General features: G+C 30.0%; 1 protein-coding gene across 1 annotated transcript in view; it reads left to right on the plus strand.

Moving 5' to 3' along the window:
- Positions 1 to 17,264, plus strand: part of LOC136972677 (developmentally-regulated GTP-binding protein 2) — a 31,627-nt gene extending 14,363 nt beyond the window's left edge. Inside the window, exons 8-13 of the mRNA XM_067267282.1 lie at positions 1,596 to 1,686; positions 5,433 to 5,607; positions 8,080 to 8,168; positions 9,997 to 10,055; positions 16,034 to 16,087; positions 17,042 to 17,264. Coding sequence (XP_067123383.1) covers positions 1,596 to 1,686; positions 5,433 to 5,607; positions 8,080 to 8,168; positions 9,997 to 10,055; positions 16,034 to 16,087; positions 17,042 to 17,128 — 555 coding nt within the window. The 3' untranslated portion in view covers positions 17,129 to 17,264. The remainder of the gene's footprint in view (positions 1 to 1,595; positions 1,687 to 5,432; positions 5,608 to 8,079; positions 8,169 to 9,996; positions 10,056 to 16,033; positions 16,088 to 17,041) is intronic.
- The last annotated feature ends 303 nt before the right edge of the window (positions 17,265 to 17,567 follow it).

Consider the following 17,567-nt stretch of genomic DNA (forward strand, 5'->3'; position numbering starts at 1 on the left):
GGTCTACTCTAGTATGTTAGGCCCCATCCCTCATCATCTGCTGCCCCATTGTGGGCCTGGCTGAATTCATAATTGGCATACTAAAAAGGCCTTCTTAGTGCCAACAGGGTAGAAAGAGTTTAAAAAAACTGGAATTGCATGGTAGTAAATTTTTTCTGTTTTGCCATGTATAAGTATATATATATATATATATATTTTTTTAATTTTTACAGTAAAATCACTTTTATTATGTAAGTAACAAATATTTTATTATCAAATTTAATCCAAATTCTGTGATTTCAACTAAAGATGGGAGTATTCAAATGTAAGAATTGAGAACTACTTGAATCTATAAAGTTCTCAAATGTATTTCCAATAACATGTGCTACATATTTGAATACCAAGAGTTCTTGAATTTGATTTTTATGAGCTCATACAACAGTGAACAAGGCAGTTTGAGAACCAAGAACTGGGGTCTTCTTTTATTGTCAAATTTTAATTGCATTACAGTAATAGAGACAAAGTCATTCTGTGATCTGATTTTTGGAGGAATTTAGTTAATTGTTAACTTCAATATGATTATCAATAATTTTAATCAACTTGTTCTTGAATACTTGATACTAGTTAGTTACTAACTGCTCTATCCAAACAAAGCAATTAGTTCCTTATTCTCATTGTTTTCAATATATTACATTTGTTGCTTGTTCTTGGAAACTCATTTGAATATTGGAAGTTCTCAATTGTTAAAAGTATTTTATTATACCCTTGATTAATTCTAACAAAGACCTTATGCCTGTAAGTCTCTTGTTAAGTGATCTTTATTTCTCTAAAAAGATTCAAAATCATTCTCGGAATGCAGTTTGTCAGGCTCTGTGATGGCCATTATACCTGGAGGTAATTTTATTTTTGTCCACAACAAGTATAATTGTAAATTTTTTTTTCATTCATATTAAATTACAGTAGAGAGTCGTTAATCCAAATCAATTGGGGACTGGGGTTGTTTGGATTAGTGATTTGTTCAGATAACCGATTATGTATGAAAAAATATATTAACCTGTCCGATGTTCAAATTTTTCTCTGTTGCGTGTCGCTTTGTGTTGAATTTTTCTTCGTTGCGTGTTGCTTTGTGTTGAATTTTTGTCGATTTTAAGTAACGAAAATTTTTATAATAATAATCGAGGCTATTGTATCATTAAAAATTATTTCTGCATTTTGTACAAACAAAATAAATATATTGAAGAATATAAAAACATAAAAATTATACTTTAGAAGTAAATCTAGTATCAAAAAAGTTTGATTCAGCACGACACAGTCCGACTGGAAAGCGTTCGGATAACCAATAATTCAGATACCCGGGTTTGGATTAATGACTCTCTACTGTATGTTCCTTCTGTTTCCATGTTAAACGGCTTTATAGCTTATAGTAAAATTTAACATAGAAAATTGCTTTGTTTTGAAGGGATTTTTCCTCCTCTGTTTAGGCATGTTTTCATTTTATTCAGGTTTTATTTTAGACAGATTTTACTGTACCAGTATTATTAATTTGCAATTAATAGAATGTTTGTTGAATATTCAGATAATATTTTAGTTTAAAATAAAATTATATTGTGTTGTAGGAAAAGAAAACTGGTGGAATTTCATTTAATGCAACCTGTGCTTTAACACATTGTGATGAAAAATTAGTACAAATGGTTCTTCATGAATACAGTATCCTTTATATATCTTTTTAAAAAATTAGTTATTGGAACTGCAGTTAATAATTTTTAGTTATTTGTAAAAATTTAATGTTTAGAATAATATGACTATAATATAAATATAATATAACTATAATATAAATATATATTAATATATTTGTGAATTGCATGAGCCTTTCTTGTGGCTCTGTGAGATAGTCTATTACAATCAAAATTATCCCATTTCCCAAAAACCAAAGGAACAGGAGTGGCTTCTATTGGTTACTGTTGGTCCACTTGGTTTGGTAAAATTATAACACCACCAATAAATCAGTTTATTTTTATAAAAATTAAAAATATGACAAAGTATGTTTTTTATATCATACTGATGGTATAGCTTCAGTTTTGTGTACTGACAGCTGTATAAAATGATCTGAGGACTGTATACTGCCTCAGCTGTACAAAATGTCTAGTTCAATTTTCTTTTTTAAGTTCTATTTTGTGCAATTAGAAGTTAAAAATTATTTAGATTAAATTAATTTGAGTAAATAAAATGAGTATTAAGGTTTATTTGTGTAGAAGATTATAACATGGATATATCTACATGCATTATATATTGATATTGCACTTTATTATCTAGCCATGGCAAAATTTTATTCAACTACATTTTTATTGTAGTTGTGGGTACTTTGCCTAATTACACGCTAAATTATACATATGTAGCTAAATTGCAATTTAAAAGTTTAACAAGCAGTTATTTATTGTGACATCACCACAGTGTTGGACTGCAATTTTTAACCTATCCATGTTGAAATTTTTCTCCGTTGCGTGTCGTGCCATGTTGAATTTTTGTCGATGTTAAGCCTAATGAAAATTACGTATTCAAAAAAAAGTAATTGTGGCTATTGTATCGTTCAAAATTATTTTTTATTTTGCACAAACAAAATAGATATATTAATAAATGTAATACAAAATAAATTGTTTTTCGGAAGTTAGTTTTATATAAAAATTATAATGACTAGCGATATCTAGTTTCAAAAATGTTCTGATGCTGAAACGAGATATCTGTTCCACCGATCAAGGTTGGCAGCTTGCGACCCAAGATATGTCGGGAATAACACGGGACAGGTTAATTATATTTTTAATTGATTTAATTTAAAATATTGGGTTGTTCGGAAAGTTCGTAGCGATTTTTGATAGCCGACAGTTGAGACACCGATTGACGCAAAAATTATTAGAATTGTACAAACAAATGAATATTACGATAAATGGCCTTGAGATGCATCCGTTACAAAAAAACCATTAAGATTATTCAAATAGCGTTTAATTTGTCTCATTGCAAAAATGGATGCGAACAACGTGCATTATCGACACTTGTTTCTTTTCTTTTTTCGTAAAGGCAAAAATGCTGTACAAACAGCAAAAAAGATATGTGATGTTTATGGTGGGAGTGCTGTATCAGAATCAACTGTTCAAAAGTGGTTTGCAAAATTTAAAGTGGGTAATTTCAGCCTTGAAGATGCTCCTCGCTCAAGAAGACTTCCTGTTATTGAAGAGGACCAGATCAAAGCATTATTGGATGAAAACCCTCATTACACAACTCAAGAGATTGCAGACATAGTGAAGTCATCAAACAGTACTGTATTTCAACATCTAAAGAAGCTCGGATATGTGAATCGTTACAACATTTGGATACCTCACGACTTAACAGAAAAGAACTTGCTGGATCGCATCTCCATTTGTGATTCTCTTGAAAGACGAAATGAAAATGATCCTTTTCTGAAGCGTTTAGTGACAGTTGATGAAAAGTGGATCATTTATAACATCATCAGCCGAAAACGATCATGGGGTAAGAAAAATGAATCACCATTAAAAACTTCAAAGGCCGGTTTTCATCCAAAGAAGGTCATGCTCACTGTCTGGTGGGATTGGAAAGGAATCCTGTACTACGAGCTGCTTCCACAGAATCAAACAATTATTCTGATAAGTATTGTTCCCAATTGGATAAGCTGAACATGGCAATTAAAGAAAAACGTCTGGAACTGGCCAATAGAAAAGGCATTGTGTTTCACCAAGATAATGCCAGACCTCACACGTCTTTACGAACACGCCAAAAATTATTGGAACTAAGCTGGGATGTTTTACCCCACCCCCTTACTCACCCAACCTTGCCCCATCGGACTACCATTTGTTTCATTCTCTACAAAATTCCCTTCATGATAAAAACTTTGATACTTTGCAATGAGACAAATTAAACGCTATTTGAATAATCTTAACGGTTTTTTTGTAACGGATGCATCTCAAGGTCATTTATCGTAATATTCATTTGTTTGTACAATTCTAATAATTTTTGCGTCAATCGGTGTCTCAACTGTCGGCTATCAAAAATCGCTACGAACTTTCCGAACAACCCAATAATTAAATTTTTCCATTTTAAAGTGAGTAACACATAAGTGAGAAAAAGTGCAGTAGAACACCAAAAAATAAGATGTGTGTATATATATATATATGAAATCTTATAAATGAAAAACATAAAACTAAAGTTTTTATAATGGAGAAAGTACTGTGCAGAAAATGGTTGCAAAAAATGTACAACTGAGAAATGTATAATAGGGTTCAGTTGTATTTTCCATTACAAAATGTTTTATTAACTACTAGCAGACCAGGCCACGCGTTGTTGTGGCTCAAACTGTATCTATTATAAATGTATAACCCTTCCTTCATGGGGAATTTCAAAATATCCTTTCTTAGTGTACACTTACACTCTCTTAACATACCTTATTAAAATGAAAAAACCACGTCTAAAATAGTATAATAGAAGCCGAGTTCTTCACGGTAAGCCTTAATCCTGTCCATCTCCCCCAGTGGGGAGAATTTCGACATGTATATTATATAAAAACACGTGCGTATTTGAATGCAATGTTGCGTCAAAATTTCAAAGGAATTGGTAGGAACAAACGAACGTTATATTTTATTTATATAGATAGATAGAAAATGATCTGCTTTAGTCCATTCTCACAGAAAGGCATAATGCCTCACAGAAAAGCAAACTTAGGTCGTCGGAGTTAGCGCCATCTGTTGGACATAAAAGCCTTAATCCTAGATGATATCTTTTAATTTATATGAATGTTTAATGGAATAATATATAGCCTATGTCCACCCTGAAGGTCCATTCTAAATATTGGTGAAAGAATTTTTGAAATCGGATGAGTAGATTCGGAGATTACCTGTTACAACCAAACTTAGTTACCTCTTTATATATTAGTATAGATATAGATATCCATTTAAATTTAAGCTCTAACGTTATGGTATTCTCTATTTTAAGGATTTAAACAATGAAATTTAATATCGAAAATATTTTTACTCTCTCAAAATAAAATTTCATTTTTAAGAGAGCTGTTTCTGTAATTAACATTTTAAAACATTACATACAAATATAATGATTTAAAATTCTCTAATAATGTTGAGATATTTTAAAATTAGAGAATTCAAGTAAAAAAATTCTTAATCAAACAGAAGAAAATTGTCAAAATTATGACAAACTATTTGGTAGAAAGTAAGATTTTTTTCCTTCTAAAAATTAATTAACCTATTAATTACTCTGATATTATAGTTACTCTGATAAAAAGATTAATATTATAGTGTATAGATATAACTGTTCTTACATAATGTATTGAATTATATTTTGAATTCAAGATTACAGAATTTAGTTGTTATCTTTTTTAATATATGCTTAAAGTCATTCTATTATTTTTTATATTTTACTTAATTATGATTTAGAGATTTTTAATGCAGAAGTACTATTTCGAGAAGATTGCACAACTGATGAACTTATAGATGTGATTTCAAGAAATAGAATATACTTGTCTTGCTTATATGTATATAATAAAATTGATCAAGTATCAATTGAAGAAGTAGATCGATTGGCTCGTCAACCTCACAGTGTTGTTGTTAGGTAGATATATGTGCTAATTGAATATCATACTACATTCACTGGCCAACGAATTAGAAATCCCCATGCACATTAAGTAAGTGTAATTTTGCAACTTATATGCAAAACACTTGAGTCATGTGAGTACCATGTGTTCACAAGCTCCTGTTTAAGAATGCTGTTGGTTAGTATGGTCATTAGATTTATGAAAATGGGAAAAGCAAAGGACTTGACAAAGTTTCAAAAAGGACTGATGTGGGTGCCTGTCTCACTGGAGCCAGAATATCAAGAACGGTAGAGCTGAATGGTTTTTTCCAAAGGTGAGATATCCTGAGTGTTTAATCAGTGAAAAAATAACCCACAGTTGATTTCTAAAAGAAGTAACTGTGGCTCCAAAACAGTTAATCAGGAATGCAACCGACATCATCTGAAAAGGCTAGTGGAAAAAAGGACTTCCTCCGTGTAGCAATTGATGAAAGAATTTAATGAATCCCATCCCTGACCAATATCTATCCAAACTATGCACAGGGAACTGAAAAAGATCAGTATGAACAGTTGCAGGCCTATACAAAAATCACTGATTTTTGTGAAGAACCAGAAAGTTCGTCTAGAATGGTGCTAAGAGCGTCATGATTGGATATCTGAGGACTGGAAAAAGTAATATGGTCAGACGAACCATAGTACACCTTATTCTGTACCAATGGGAGACAGAGGGTTTGGAGGGAGTCCCATGAAGCAATGGACCTTGCTTGCCTCGTTAACACGACTCAAGATTCTGGTGGAGTGTTAAGGTATGGGGCATGTTCTGTTGGGATGTAACCGTTCTGCTGATATTCCTGGAAGGTCAGGTGACTTCCAACGTGTAGTTGAACATTGTTATCGATCAAGTTCATTCTGAAATGTTGCATTTTTTTTCCTGCATGTGACTGCTCTTTCTTTGGTGGCAATGCTACTGTCCATTGTGCAAGAACTGTTCAACAGTGGTTCAGCGAGCATGAAGATTTTTGCCACCCACCCTAGCCACCAGAGCCCAGATCTTAACCCCATTGAGAACATATGGGACATGTTAGAATGACATATCTGCCATCAAAGTCTGCTTCTGTCAAATCTACACAAATTAAAGGAAAGTCTAGTGAATGCCTGGTGTTCATTGAACTTAGAAGCACTTCAGCCAGCACCTTGTAGAATCCATGCCAAATCAAGTAAGTGATGTAAGTTGAGCTAAAGGTGGTCCAATAAAATATTAAATAGCTGTTTCTAATTCATTGGCCAGTGAGTGTATTATAAAAATTATCATCATATGTTTCACATTTGATTAATAACTTTTTATAATAACAATTTTTGTTTAATATTAACTTTTATAATTATTTTTAAAATTATTAGTTGTTAACTATATATAAATGTGGTAAAACTAGAAGACCATGCACCTAGTCAATAACATGAAAGTATTAAGAGCTACACAAAAAGACATAGCATGCAGATTACCACCAAGAATAAAGATACAACAAGAGGAGATAGTGTTCTCTGTTCTTGTTTTATTAGGCAAAAGCAATTTATATTGGGCTCAGAGTGGAGTCTGAAAAGAAGTAAAGTAAACAACTAAGTCATTGCTATCCAACAATAAATAGTATTTGAGAAGTTTCTCTAAAGTAAATGAGTATTGTTTATTATAAAACTATTGTTTTTTTTAATAATTAATAAAAGATAATGTCTATAAGGATACATTTCAGCAAGTAAAAATACAATATTTGCCTTCATTGCTTTAATATCAACCACTACTAGTAAAATGTTTGACAACAAATGTAAATGAGTATGTTAACAATTAATTTAGACAAATAATTTTAATTATTTATTTCAAATAAATCTGACATCATTTTTTACTGTCAGAATTTAATAAAAAAGTCACTTTTATTTTTATTATTTATATTTTTTATGTATATTATGGATGTTAGTCATGGAGAGACTGATTTTCTAGCATCTTTGCTGCTTTGCTGTATTTAGAAGATAAATAAAAAGTTTGATTACTTTAGAACAGAACCACATTCATAATTTGCTTCACTTTCATCTTCAAAGAATGTAAAAGTTTCTGGAAGTGTTCTAGGATAAACTAGTGAAATTTTGATTTGATGTAGTTTTCCAGTTCTTAAATGGAATCAGTTTTCCAGTCAGCCTCATAAATTTTCTGCTTTAGTTGCTGTCAAGTCTCTATCAATCTCAGTTTAGTTCAATTTGGAACATTATTTTCATGTGAAATAGTATACCTTGTAATGTTGGAATACCTTTTGGAATTTAGTGTTCAGAATTGTATAAATTTTGTTTTTAATAATAATATAATATATTTTATAATACTAATATTTAAAGTTGATCTCTCTAATATTGATATTTATGTTAAAATTACATTAATGTCTAGTTAATATTTTATTATGTTAAAATTAATTAGTATATATAGCATTTTTGATGTAATCAAAAATTTTAATAGGCCTGATTATATTACAGTTGTAATATGAAATTAAATCTGGATTATTTGTTGGAAATGCTCTGGGATTATTTAGCCTTGATAAGAGTGTACACAAAGAAAAGAGGAGGTTTGTTCATTAAGTATTTCATTAGTGATAAGTGAAAAAATAAATTGATCATTTATATTCTATGCATTAATACCAATGTTATTAATAAGTTATTTGGACTATTGTTTTTTATAATTTTTAATAAAAATTTTACTCAATATAATAATAAGCAAAAAAATATATAATAAAAATTGATTTCATTAACTAATTGGAATTACTATGAATGGATATGAAATTGACGGATATGAATTATTAATTATTTCAGTCTCAAAGTTTGCTATATTTGAATCTTATAACATATTTCACATTCTTGAGCAATAATACTGATTATGCAAGAAAAATTCTCAAACTTATAAAATAGTTTCTGAAATACTTAATTTTTTATTTTTTTTATTAAATCTGTTCATTTTTAAAGTATTATATATAAGTTATTTGTATTATTTTTGAATTTACATTCATCACTAGCAATAAACTAACAAAATTCAGTATAACAACAAATTACAATCAAAATTAGAAGGAACTGATTTTTCCTAGATAATATACCATAAAACCTGTTAGGCATTATTTCAGATAGTCCCTTCAAAAATGAATAGCTGGAAACTGTCTTTCTGCAAATGAGCAAGAGAGACAGTGAATCCACATTTAAGAGGCAGTTATATCATTTTGTGTTCACATATAAATTGGCTAAATGTTGATTTTAAGCATTTCTAAATATAATATTAAGTATAATCATAATTTTGTAAAAGGAATAAATGAAAATGAAGCAGTTTTATTTACTGTATTTATAAGTATTTATTAAACTATATCTTATAAAAACTATTGGAGTAGAATGACAAAAAAGCTTTATATGTAAATTTAGTAAAATAAATAATGTAAAGCCAAAATGGCTGATTATTACACCCACAAAATACAAAGAAAAGTATGATAGAACGTCAGTAAAGTGTAACAATTGCAATAAAATCAATAACTTTAGCTTGACAACATTTCTTGTATGTATTTCATCTATTAATATCTCTAAATTGCTCATACATTTGAATTTTTCTTCATCAATGTTATTGCATAATACTGTATCTGATAGTGGTTAAGATATAGAGTGCATTTTTAAAAATCTGGACTTGTAATGGATCATCATCATAATCATAATCATCACCACCACCACCCTCTTCTTTTTCTCCACCTCCAACATCTTCAAGTGATGATATTTAATCACTTGAATTAACCTGTAAAACATAGATTTTAGTTTCTTTTCTGCTTTCTTTCTATCTCTCAAATAATAAAATAGCAAAATATTACAAGCAGTCATTTGTAGTAAATTTTAAAATTCACTATGATGCAAAGATCTAATGTTTGAAGGATACTACTGTACAGTCCATGCAGCTAAAGAGTAGACATGAGTCAGCCTTAGCTGGAAGAGTCTATGAAAGGGATGGAAAGAGACATGTGAAAGTTGACACGTGGCTGTGATTTTTTCTTCTGTTTTGTTTCTTTGCATTTTCAATATGTTTTTGTACTAACTTTATCATAATTTTATAGTTACTTTTTTATGTAAATTTCGTTACTGTGATCCATGTGTCAACTTTTACATGTCTCCCCCATCCCTTTCATCTTATTTAGACTTTTCAAGCTCAGGCTGACTCATGTCTACTCTTTTGCTGTGTGAACTATAACAGCAAGAAAATTCTATTTTTTTATTTTGTAAGAAATATTCAGCACATTCTCTGTATCAGGAGGACATGATCCAGAAACAGTACTATGGCTTAACAATTTGAACATAAAATAAAATATAGTAAAATAGTTCTTTACTATTTTAATGATGGCAAATGATTAAACCATTTTTTATTATATATAGAACCTCCAGATTTTGAAGGTGGAATAATTTTAAGAAGAAATGCATCTGTAGAGCATGTGGTGAGTAAAACATTTTTTTCAAAGAATTTCTACTAACTTTGTATATATATATTAGTTGGTTATATCAATATTTGAGGTTAACATTTATTATATATTTTTTTGATTTTAAAGAGATGAAATGTTTTTGGTGAAAAATGTTTAAATAAATGATAAATGTATAAATTAGGTTAAAGATTGTTTTGATGTGACATTATGATGCATAAGTTTTTGAAACTTATAAAATCTCATATACAGTATATGAAATTTTATAAATCATATTTAAGCATTGTATTTCTTTGAATTAAAATTGTGTAACCAGTTTCTTTATTACTGCTATTCTACTAAAGGGGTCAGTGAGCAAATTAGATACATATTGTACAGTGCTTGCATATATAGTGGAGCATCGTTTATCCAAAAACCGGTCAACCGAAACATTGGTTAACTGAAAGCTTTCCAGTCGGACTGTGTCTTGCTGAATCAAACGTTTTTGATACTAGATTAACTTCTAAAGTATAATTTTTTTTGTTTTTATATTTTTCAATATAATTTATTTTGTTTGTACAAAGTAAAGAAATAATTTTTAACGATACAATAGCCTCGATTATTATTATAAAAATTTTTATTAGGCTTAAAATCGACAAAAATTCAACACAAAGCAACATGTAACAGAGAAAAATTCAACACAAAGTGACACACAACGGAGAAAAATTTCAACGTCGGATAGGTTAATATATTTTTTCGTACATAATCAGTTATCCGAACAACCCCAGTCCCCAATTGATTCGGATAAACGATGCTCTACTGTATAATAATTTAATATTGTTTAAGTATAAATTTTAAATAAATTATAATTTTAAACCTTTTTTAACAAATCTTTATTCGTTAATGGAACAAAAGAAACCTTTTATTTCACTAGTTTCTTTGGTTTACAAGTCTCACAATGTGAATACTTTTATCATGTGTGAGGCTGGGACATCACCTCTGATGGGAAACTGGCTGTTCCAACTCAACAGCCAGTTTAAATAAATCAATAAATCAGTGACTCATTTCATGAACAGGACCAGTGTGGCCAAGGAACAGGGTTTGAGGCAATTTAGTTGTTGCATTCCAGACCTAATTGACAGATTCCTGATTGTACATCGTGAGAATGAGAGGGGGGTTGTCTGCCAGGGTAACTTTTGGACAGTCATCTTATGGAGAATTCAAAGCGGGATCTGCTGACACTCCTGTGGCGTGGGCAGCAACTCAGACAGCTGCGTCTTCTCTGTAGACGCAGCTGAAAGGAAAAATTCAACGGACAGAAAAATACACATTAGATAAAATTTACAGGTCCATTATCCAGGGAAGGGCTTGACCCGACTCCAGAGTCAGGTCGTTCGCCAAAGTTAGTTAAGTCAGAAGTTTAATGTTCATTTTAAGTTTTACCTTTACATTTTCGATAGTCTTTTCTGTCCTGCAATACAGAGTGATACTTGTATCCAGCAAATATTCTTTAAGTTTTCTAAATGATACTTTTAACTCACATGTAGAATTGGTTTGTGCTTTTGAGGGCCTGAGACTTGTGAGGTTCGAGATCAGATCTGAACCCAGAAAACAAGTAAAAATTAAAAGAATGAAAGTAACAGATTAATAACGAAATTAAGCATAGAATAAACAACATAACACTCAGGAGAAAATGTTGCTAGTAAAAAAACAAATGTATATTGTAAACATGTCTAGTAGAATTAAAATAAAGTGATTTAAATCTCAAGCACAGGACGGGTGCAGACAACGAGAAGTTACAGGTGTTTGCTCAGGAGAATGAATCTTGTCATGGGCAGTCATAAATACGACGAATCGGTAAAATAGAATAAACTTTAAATAAATAAATTTTAGATTTATGGTGAGGAGAGGATCACAATGTCACCATTAGGATTCTTGATTGTTATAGTATCAAAACATAATTTCTTAATATACAAGAAAAGGGGATAAAGTTCAATAAACAATTCTCAGACTGAGTTGAAATAAGATATCAATTATACATGGATGATCTACCTTTCTTGCACCCTAATCAAAGTTTAGGGCAGGACAAAGGTTTTTTTTCAGTTAGACCCAAAAAGTGGAAAGGTTCCTTCTTCTAGTTTCACTGTGACCTATTAGGAAGCAAGGGATGAAGACTTAACCCAATCAGATTTCTTTTAATCTGCTAAAACCCTATATAAACAGCAGAATCAAGGACACCCAGCTTCTTCCCCACTGATTGTCCATGTATACTTTTTTCTGTCTTCCTTACTTAAGTAACTGCTCAAGATCACTGTATGTTCTGAACTTTATTTGTGCCTGTGTGTGTGTGTGCCTCATCTTCTCTACTGACCCAAACCAAGGATTGTTTCCAGTTCTTTGACTCAACTCAACCCTCCAGATCTACTCTGCCCTAGGGTGGCTACCTCACCAAGGACACATCAAAGAATGGGCAATCTTAAGCATCTGTCCTTAAGGACAGTTAGAATTGATTTAGTGGAATTTTTGTAAGCTCCTTTTAAATGTTCCAATAAACGGGTTAAACTTTGGAAGGAGACTCATTTCTATGTCCACTCTCCTACATACTCACCATCATCGCTCTTTCACCTTGATTTTAGGGACAAATGAATGCCCTCACTTGTTGGCAAACCCACAGACTAAAAGTAATGTAAAGTCAGAAAAAGTCTTGTAAAGTACTATTTTTAGTATCTTAGGAAACCGACACTAATTGTGGTCGGTAAAACTTCCGTTAACCTAACAGGTACTTTACGCGGATTCGAGATTAGTTTGCCAGGCCTGGGCTTTTAAGCGTGCACTGAAAAATTTAGTAATAATAACGATAAATATCAAGTCAAAGCAAAAGTTCAAATATATTTAATTAGTAACTAGAATTTACTACGTACAAATGTCTATAATCCAAACAAAATTTATTAACGAAATTCAACAAGTCAACCCGACAATAAACTCAGCTACTTAGCTTAACTTAATATTAATTCCCCTTTGAAAATTCGACAAATCAAATACTTAGAAACTATGAACAAAATCTCTTACTAATTACACGTCTATCCGTCACCTCACTATACGAAGAACCTATTTCCTCAATCCTTTTGATATCGTCAAATCGAACTCCTCTTTAACACTTCGGATCGTCCAATTATCAATCTGGACTTCTATCAGAAAATACTTTGCTTTCGAATTCACCTTGCTCTCAAAGTCGCCTCGATTTGGAATTCACCTTCCCCTTCTTCAGTTAACGTACGGGTTTTATACTGTGAGGTGACGTCACACTTCAGCTGGGTTACTCCCCTTATTTACATACTTAGTTGCTAACATTAATTTTTTTTCTGGCAGCTTTAAGTTTCTGACAAAGCTTATAAACCGTTTACAAAGTATTTATCATAATTTTCTGGGATGTTAAGACGGTTTAGTAAGTATTTCTTTACTAGTGAGTGTGGGGACTCCCCTCTCCATTTTTTTCTCTGCGGACCGTTTACTTCCACTGGGCAGCACAAGTGTGCAAGATTTTTCCTATGGCGCTTATTTTTTTCGTGAGTTGTTTTATCTTCATTTTTCATTACTAATAAGAGATTGGTGGGGAACCTTTGTCCTAAATAAACATAAGCCTCAAACAAAATATAATAAAAACGAAAAATAATAATAAAATAAAAATAACGCTCGGACTCAGTTCCTTACAGTCTTTTGTTAAAAAAATTTGCCATTATATAGTATGTATAACATTGTTATAAAAATTTACAAGTTAAAAAATAGTGATTGTAAATGTTAGAATTGGATATAGTAATCATCCTTTGATTATTTAGTCTAAATTTGTAAAACAAAGATTTGCTTAGAGACTGGAAGGCTGATGGGACATGTAAACAACATCATAATCCATTAACAAATAAAAGTGAATAGGTTTATCAGCATGTTTGTGTTTTTGCATCTGAGTGACATGTAAACTCCCAATCATGTAGATTTCCAGACTCTTATTCTCATCTCCTATTGTTCCAAGAGGAAATGATCTAAAATCAAAGAGTTGTGCTAATACTTGAAATCAAATTGTTGCTAATACTGTTAGTGTCTTGGGTTTCTCCTAACTCTTACTCTAACTCTTGAGTTTAATGCTCAGAAGGTATAGGAGGAACTCAAGGCTTTGTTAGAAGTTGAAAAAAATGAGACAAGTTTTCCTTCTTGAATATTAGCCAGCATTTCTTGGTCAGCAAACAGAAGCAAAAATAAAAGATTATGCTGTTTGATTTGACTGATTCATCATGAATGCATAGTAAATGAACTAATATTTATCTTGAAAGCCTTAAAGAATGAAATTCCAAAAGATGAAAAAATGTTTAGTCATTTTGAAGTTTGTCAAATGTTTCAGTTAAATGAAATTTTGGTTAATAATTATTGGATATGTTATATAAAGGAATATGTTATAAAGAATCCATGATTATATTAAGTACCAACTAATGTATTTTTGTAGAACAAAAAGATGTAAAGAATGGCAATTTAAGCACTGTATGATGATAATATTTCTGTTTAAAAAATCTAGGTAAGGCTATTTTGAGAAAGGTCTTAGTTTGAAAAGATAGAAGAAGAGAAGCTTTTGACATTGATAACATTTCAGCATGGACTTAATATCTTCTAAAATTGGTTTCAATAGTTTTAGAATTTAATTTTTTTGTTTTACTACGTAACATTTATATAATTTATAAATTATATAAATGTTATATAAATATAAATTTTGTCTTTTGGTATTAACACCAAAAGACAAAATTTAAAACAATTGAAATTTTGAACAATTGTTGAAATTTTTCAGCATTGATGAATTTCATTTTGAAAAAATAATGTTTATTTCAAATTTCTTGTGATGAATATTTTTACTGTTATAATTATATGAAAATTCCTAAATTTAACCAGTTTAAAACTAATAATTTGATATTATTGATTTATAATTTTTAACTTTTTGTATGATAATATTGATTACCAATTTAAACTATAGATATAATTTTTCTTAGTATTGCTATATAAATAGAAAAGATGTTTGACTATTCAGATTGTAAAACATTATGAATCAACAAAATCGATTTTCAGAAATAGAAAAACATTCTATACTGTAAAAAGTGAATTAATAATTTTTATTATACATGATACAATACTGAATTTGCCAGTATTCATTTATCCATACACTACAGATGTTGGTAAACAATGAAAGCTCATTGATTTATAGAATAGACTGCAAAGAGCAGTTTTTCCTATTTATTTAATTTTGGATTATAAAAGACCTAATTAGGTGATTAAACATTTACATCATTTACATGTTCTTATTTAAAAACCCAAACATTTCTAGCTTTTCTCTGTCAAGTATGTATGATTGTCTCTGGTACTAAATAACAACTCAGATGAAACATACAGGAGTGCAGAAAAGTATTTTCCTGTCTGCTTTAATTGGGTTATCTTTTTATGACTTTCTCCAGTGGAGCATTTTCCCTTCCAAAACAGCTCTTGAGAGGCAGGGTATTCTTGTGTAATCCTCTATCATTTCTGGCTTTTTCCACAAATCCCTACAAAGTTGGAGCTCACCAAAAGTAACAAGAGTTGTAAGTCACATTGCCATTGGTGAAGAGAGGAAGCTCATTTACCATAAGTTAGTTTTACAGTCTAGTTTGTCCCTTGCAATGTTCAAATGCCTGCCACTGTAAAACATCATGAAGAATGTGTGTTAAAAAAATATTGGAGCATCAATTTGTAAAATAACTGATGCACTGATGTATTGGATCAGTATTTATGCTGAATTATTAATCAACTAACAAAAATAATTAAATAAAAGGATGTTAGAGTCCAGTGTCTTCAATTAACACTTCATTGTGATTTCAAAAAATAAAATATAGAATGTAATAAGTATAAAATATATACTTAGTTTTAGAAGCTACTGAAAATATTATTTTAAATAACAAATATTAGAATAAATTGAATTTTATCTTGTATTTTTTCCTTCCTTCTAGTGTCATGTCATTCATAGAGGATTGATTAGCATCTTCAAATATGCATTAGTATGGGTAAGATTGTTTAATATTCATATATAAAATTTATTTCTAATTAAAATTGAAACATTTTTGTGGATTCTTAAAAATAATTGCACATATCATATAATATATATTGAATATGATTTAAAACTGCACAGCCATCTATATCTGTTTAAAGCTGACAAAATACAAATTTCATCAGTACTGTTTTGTATTTATTGATTATTTTGTCACAGATTATGGTGGCTGCATTGCATTGCATTGCATTCTCTCCAAAATACTTTTGTTAAAATTTAATAAATACAAATATGTATTTGTAGATATTTGTGCTTAATGTGTAATCTGATAAACTGTGGATAATATCTTAATACAAGCTTTAATACACTTGTTGATCTGATGTCAAGAAGCTTGATGGCTTGCAATCATGTATTAAATCTTAGTTTTTGTATAATCATACTAATATCATTAACTAATTTCTTATAATTCACGTAATATAGTTTTCATGCTGCTATTTGTACTTAATATTTAGATCAAGCAATTAATATTGATGATTTTATGAATTTTAAAATACATCAGATTATATTATTAATTCGTTTGCATTTTTTGTTGACAAATACCATATTTATTCTAATAAATAGTACAGTTGCAAAACTCAAGAAAGGCACTTACTGTTAGAGGGCAACTATTAACGGAATAAAACTGGTATTTTTTTTGCTTTGTTGAATTGTGTATAATAATAAACACATTCACACACTATTTCAACATAATTTGTTCATATCTGAGTGAAAATAACAAATATAAAATGCAATTTTTTAGTTTACAATAAGCTTTATTTTCCTCTAATAGACAGCATGTTTACTATTAGAGGGTGCCATCTATAAATTTCTTCATCTTGCAGCTGTATGATTTATTAGAGGATGCTGTTTATATGTGAATACATATATACCATATTTATTATAATAAATGACAGATTTATTTATTTTTTAGGGAACAAGTACCAAATACAGTCCACAAAGAGTTGGTTTACAACATATAGTTCATCATGAAGATGTAATTCAAGTTGTTAAGAAATAAACTGTTCTTCAAAAACACTGTTTCATATGAATGATATATAATGTAATATAATATTTTTGTTGAATGAAATATTTATACAACTCTTGAAATTTATAAAGCAACCAATAATTAAAAGTTAAAAAATGAAAAATATTAATTTCAGATGTTTGGTTTGGATTGGTCTCTGAAATCATTCATTTAAAATATTAAATATCATTAAATATGCTGTTTTTAATTCTTTACAATTCTTTCTAATTGTAAAGAATTAAAAACAGCATATAATCAGATGTTTTCAAATTTGTATGTCCAACTTCAACAGTTCTGAAATTGCTGGGGAGATGCTTAAGACTATTTATTGCCTATTGTTCTGGAGACATGGGATTGAATCCATTTCAATTGAAAATACTCCAGGACTTTTCAGGAGTGGTGTCTTTTCCTGGATATGTTAAGTCCTGTCCCT

Source organism: Centruroides vittatus, unplaced genomic scaffold, assembly GCF_030686945.1.
Source record: "Centruroides vittatus isolate TY-2023 unplaced genomic scaffold, ASM3068694v2 contig_300, whole genome shotgun sequence".
Lineage (NCBI taxonomy): Eukaryota > Metazoa > Arthropoda > Arachnida > Scorpiones > Buthidae > Centruroides > Centruroides vittatus.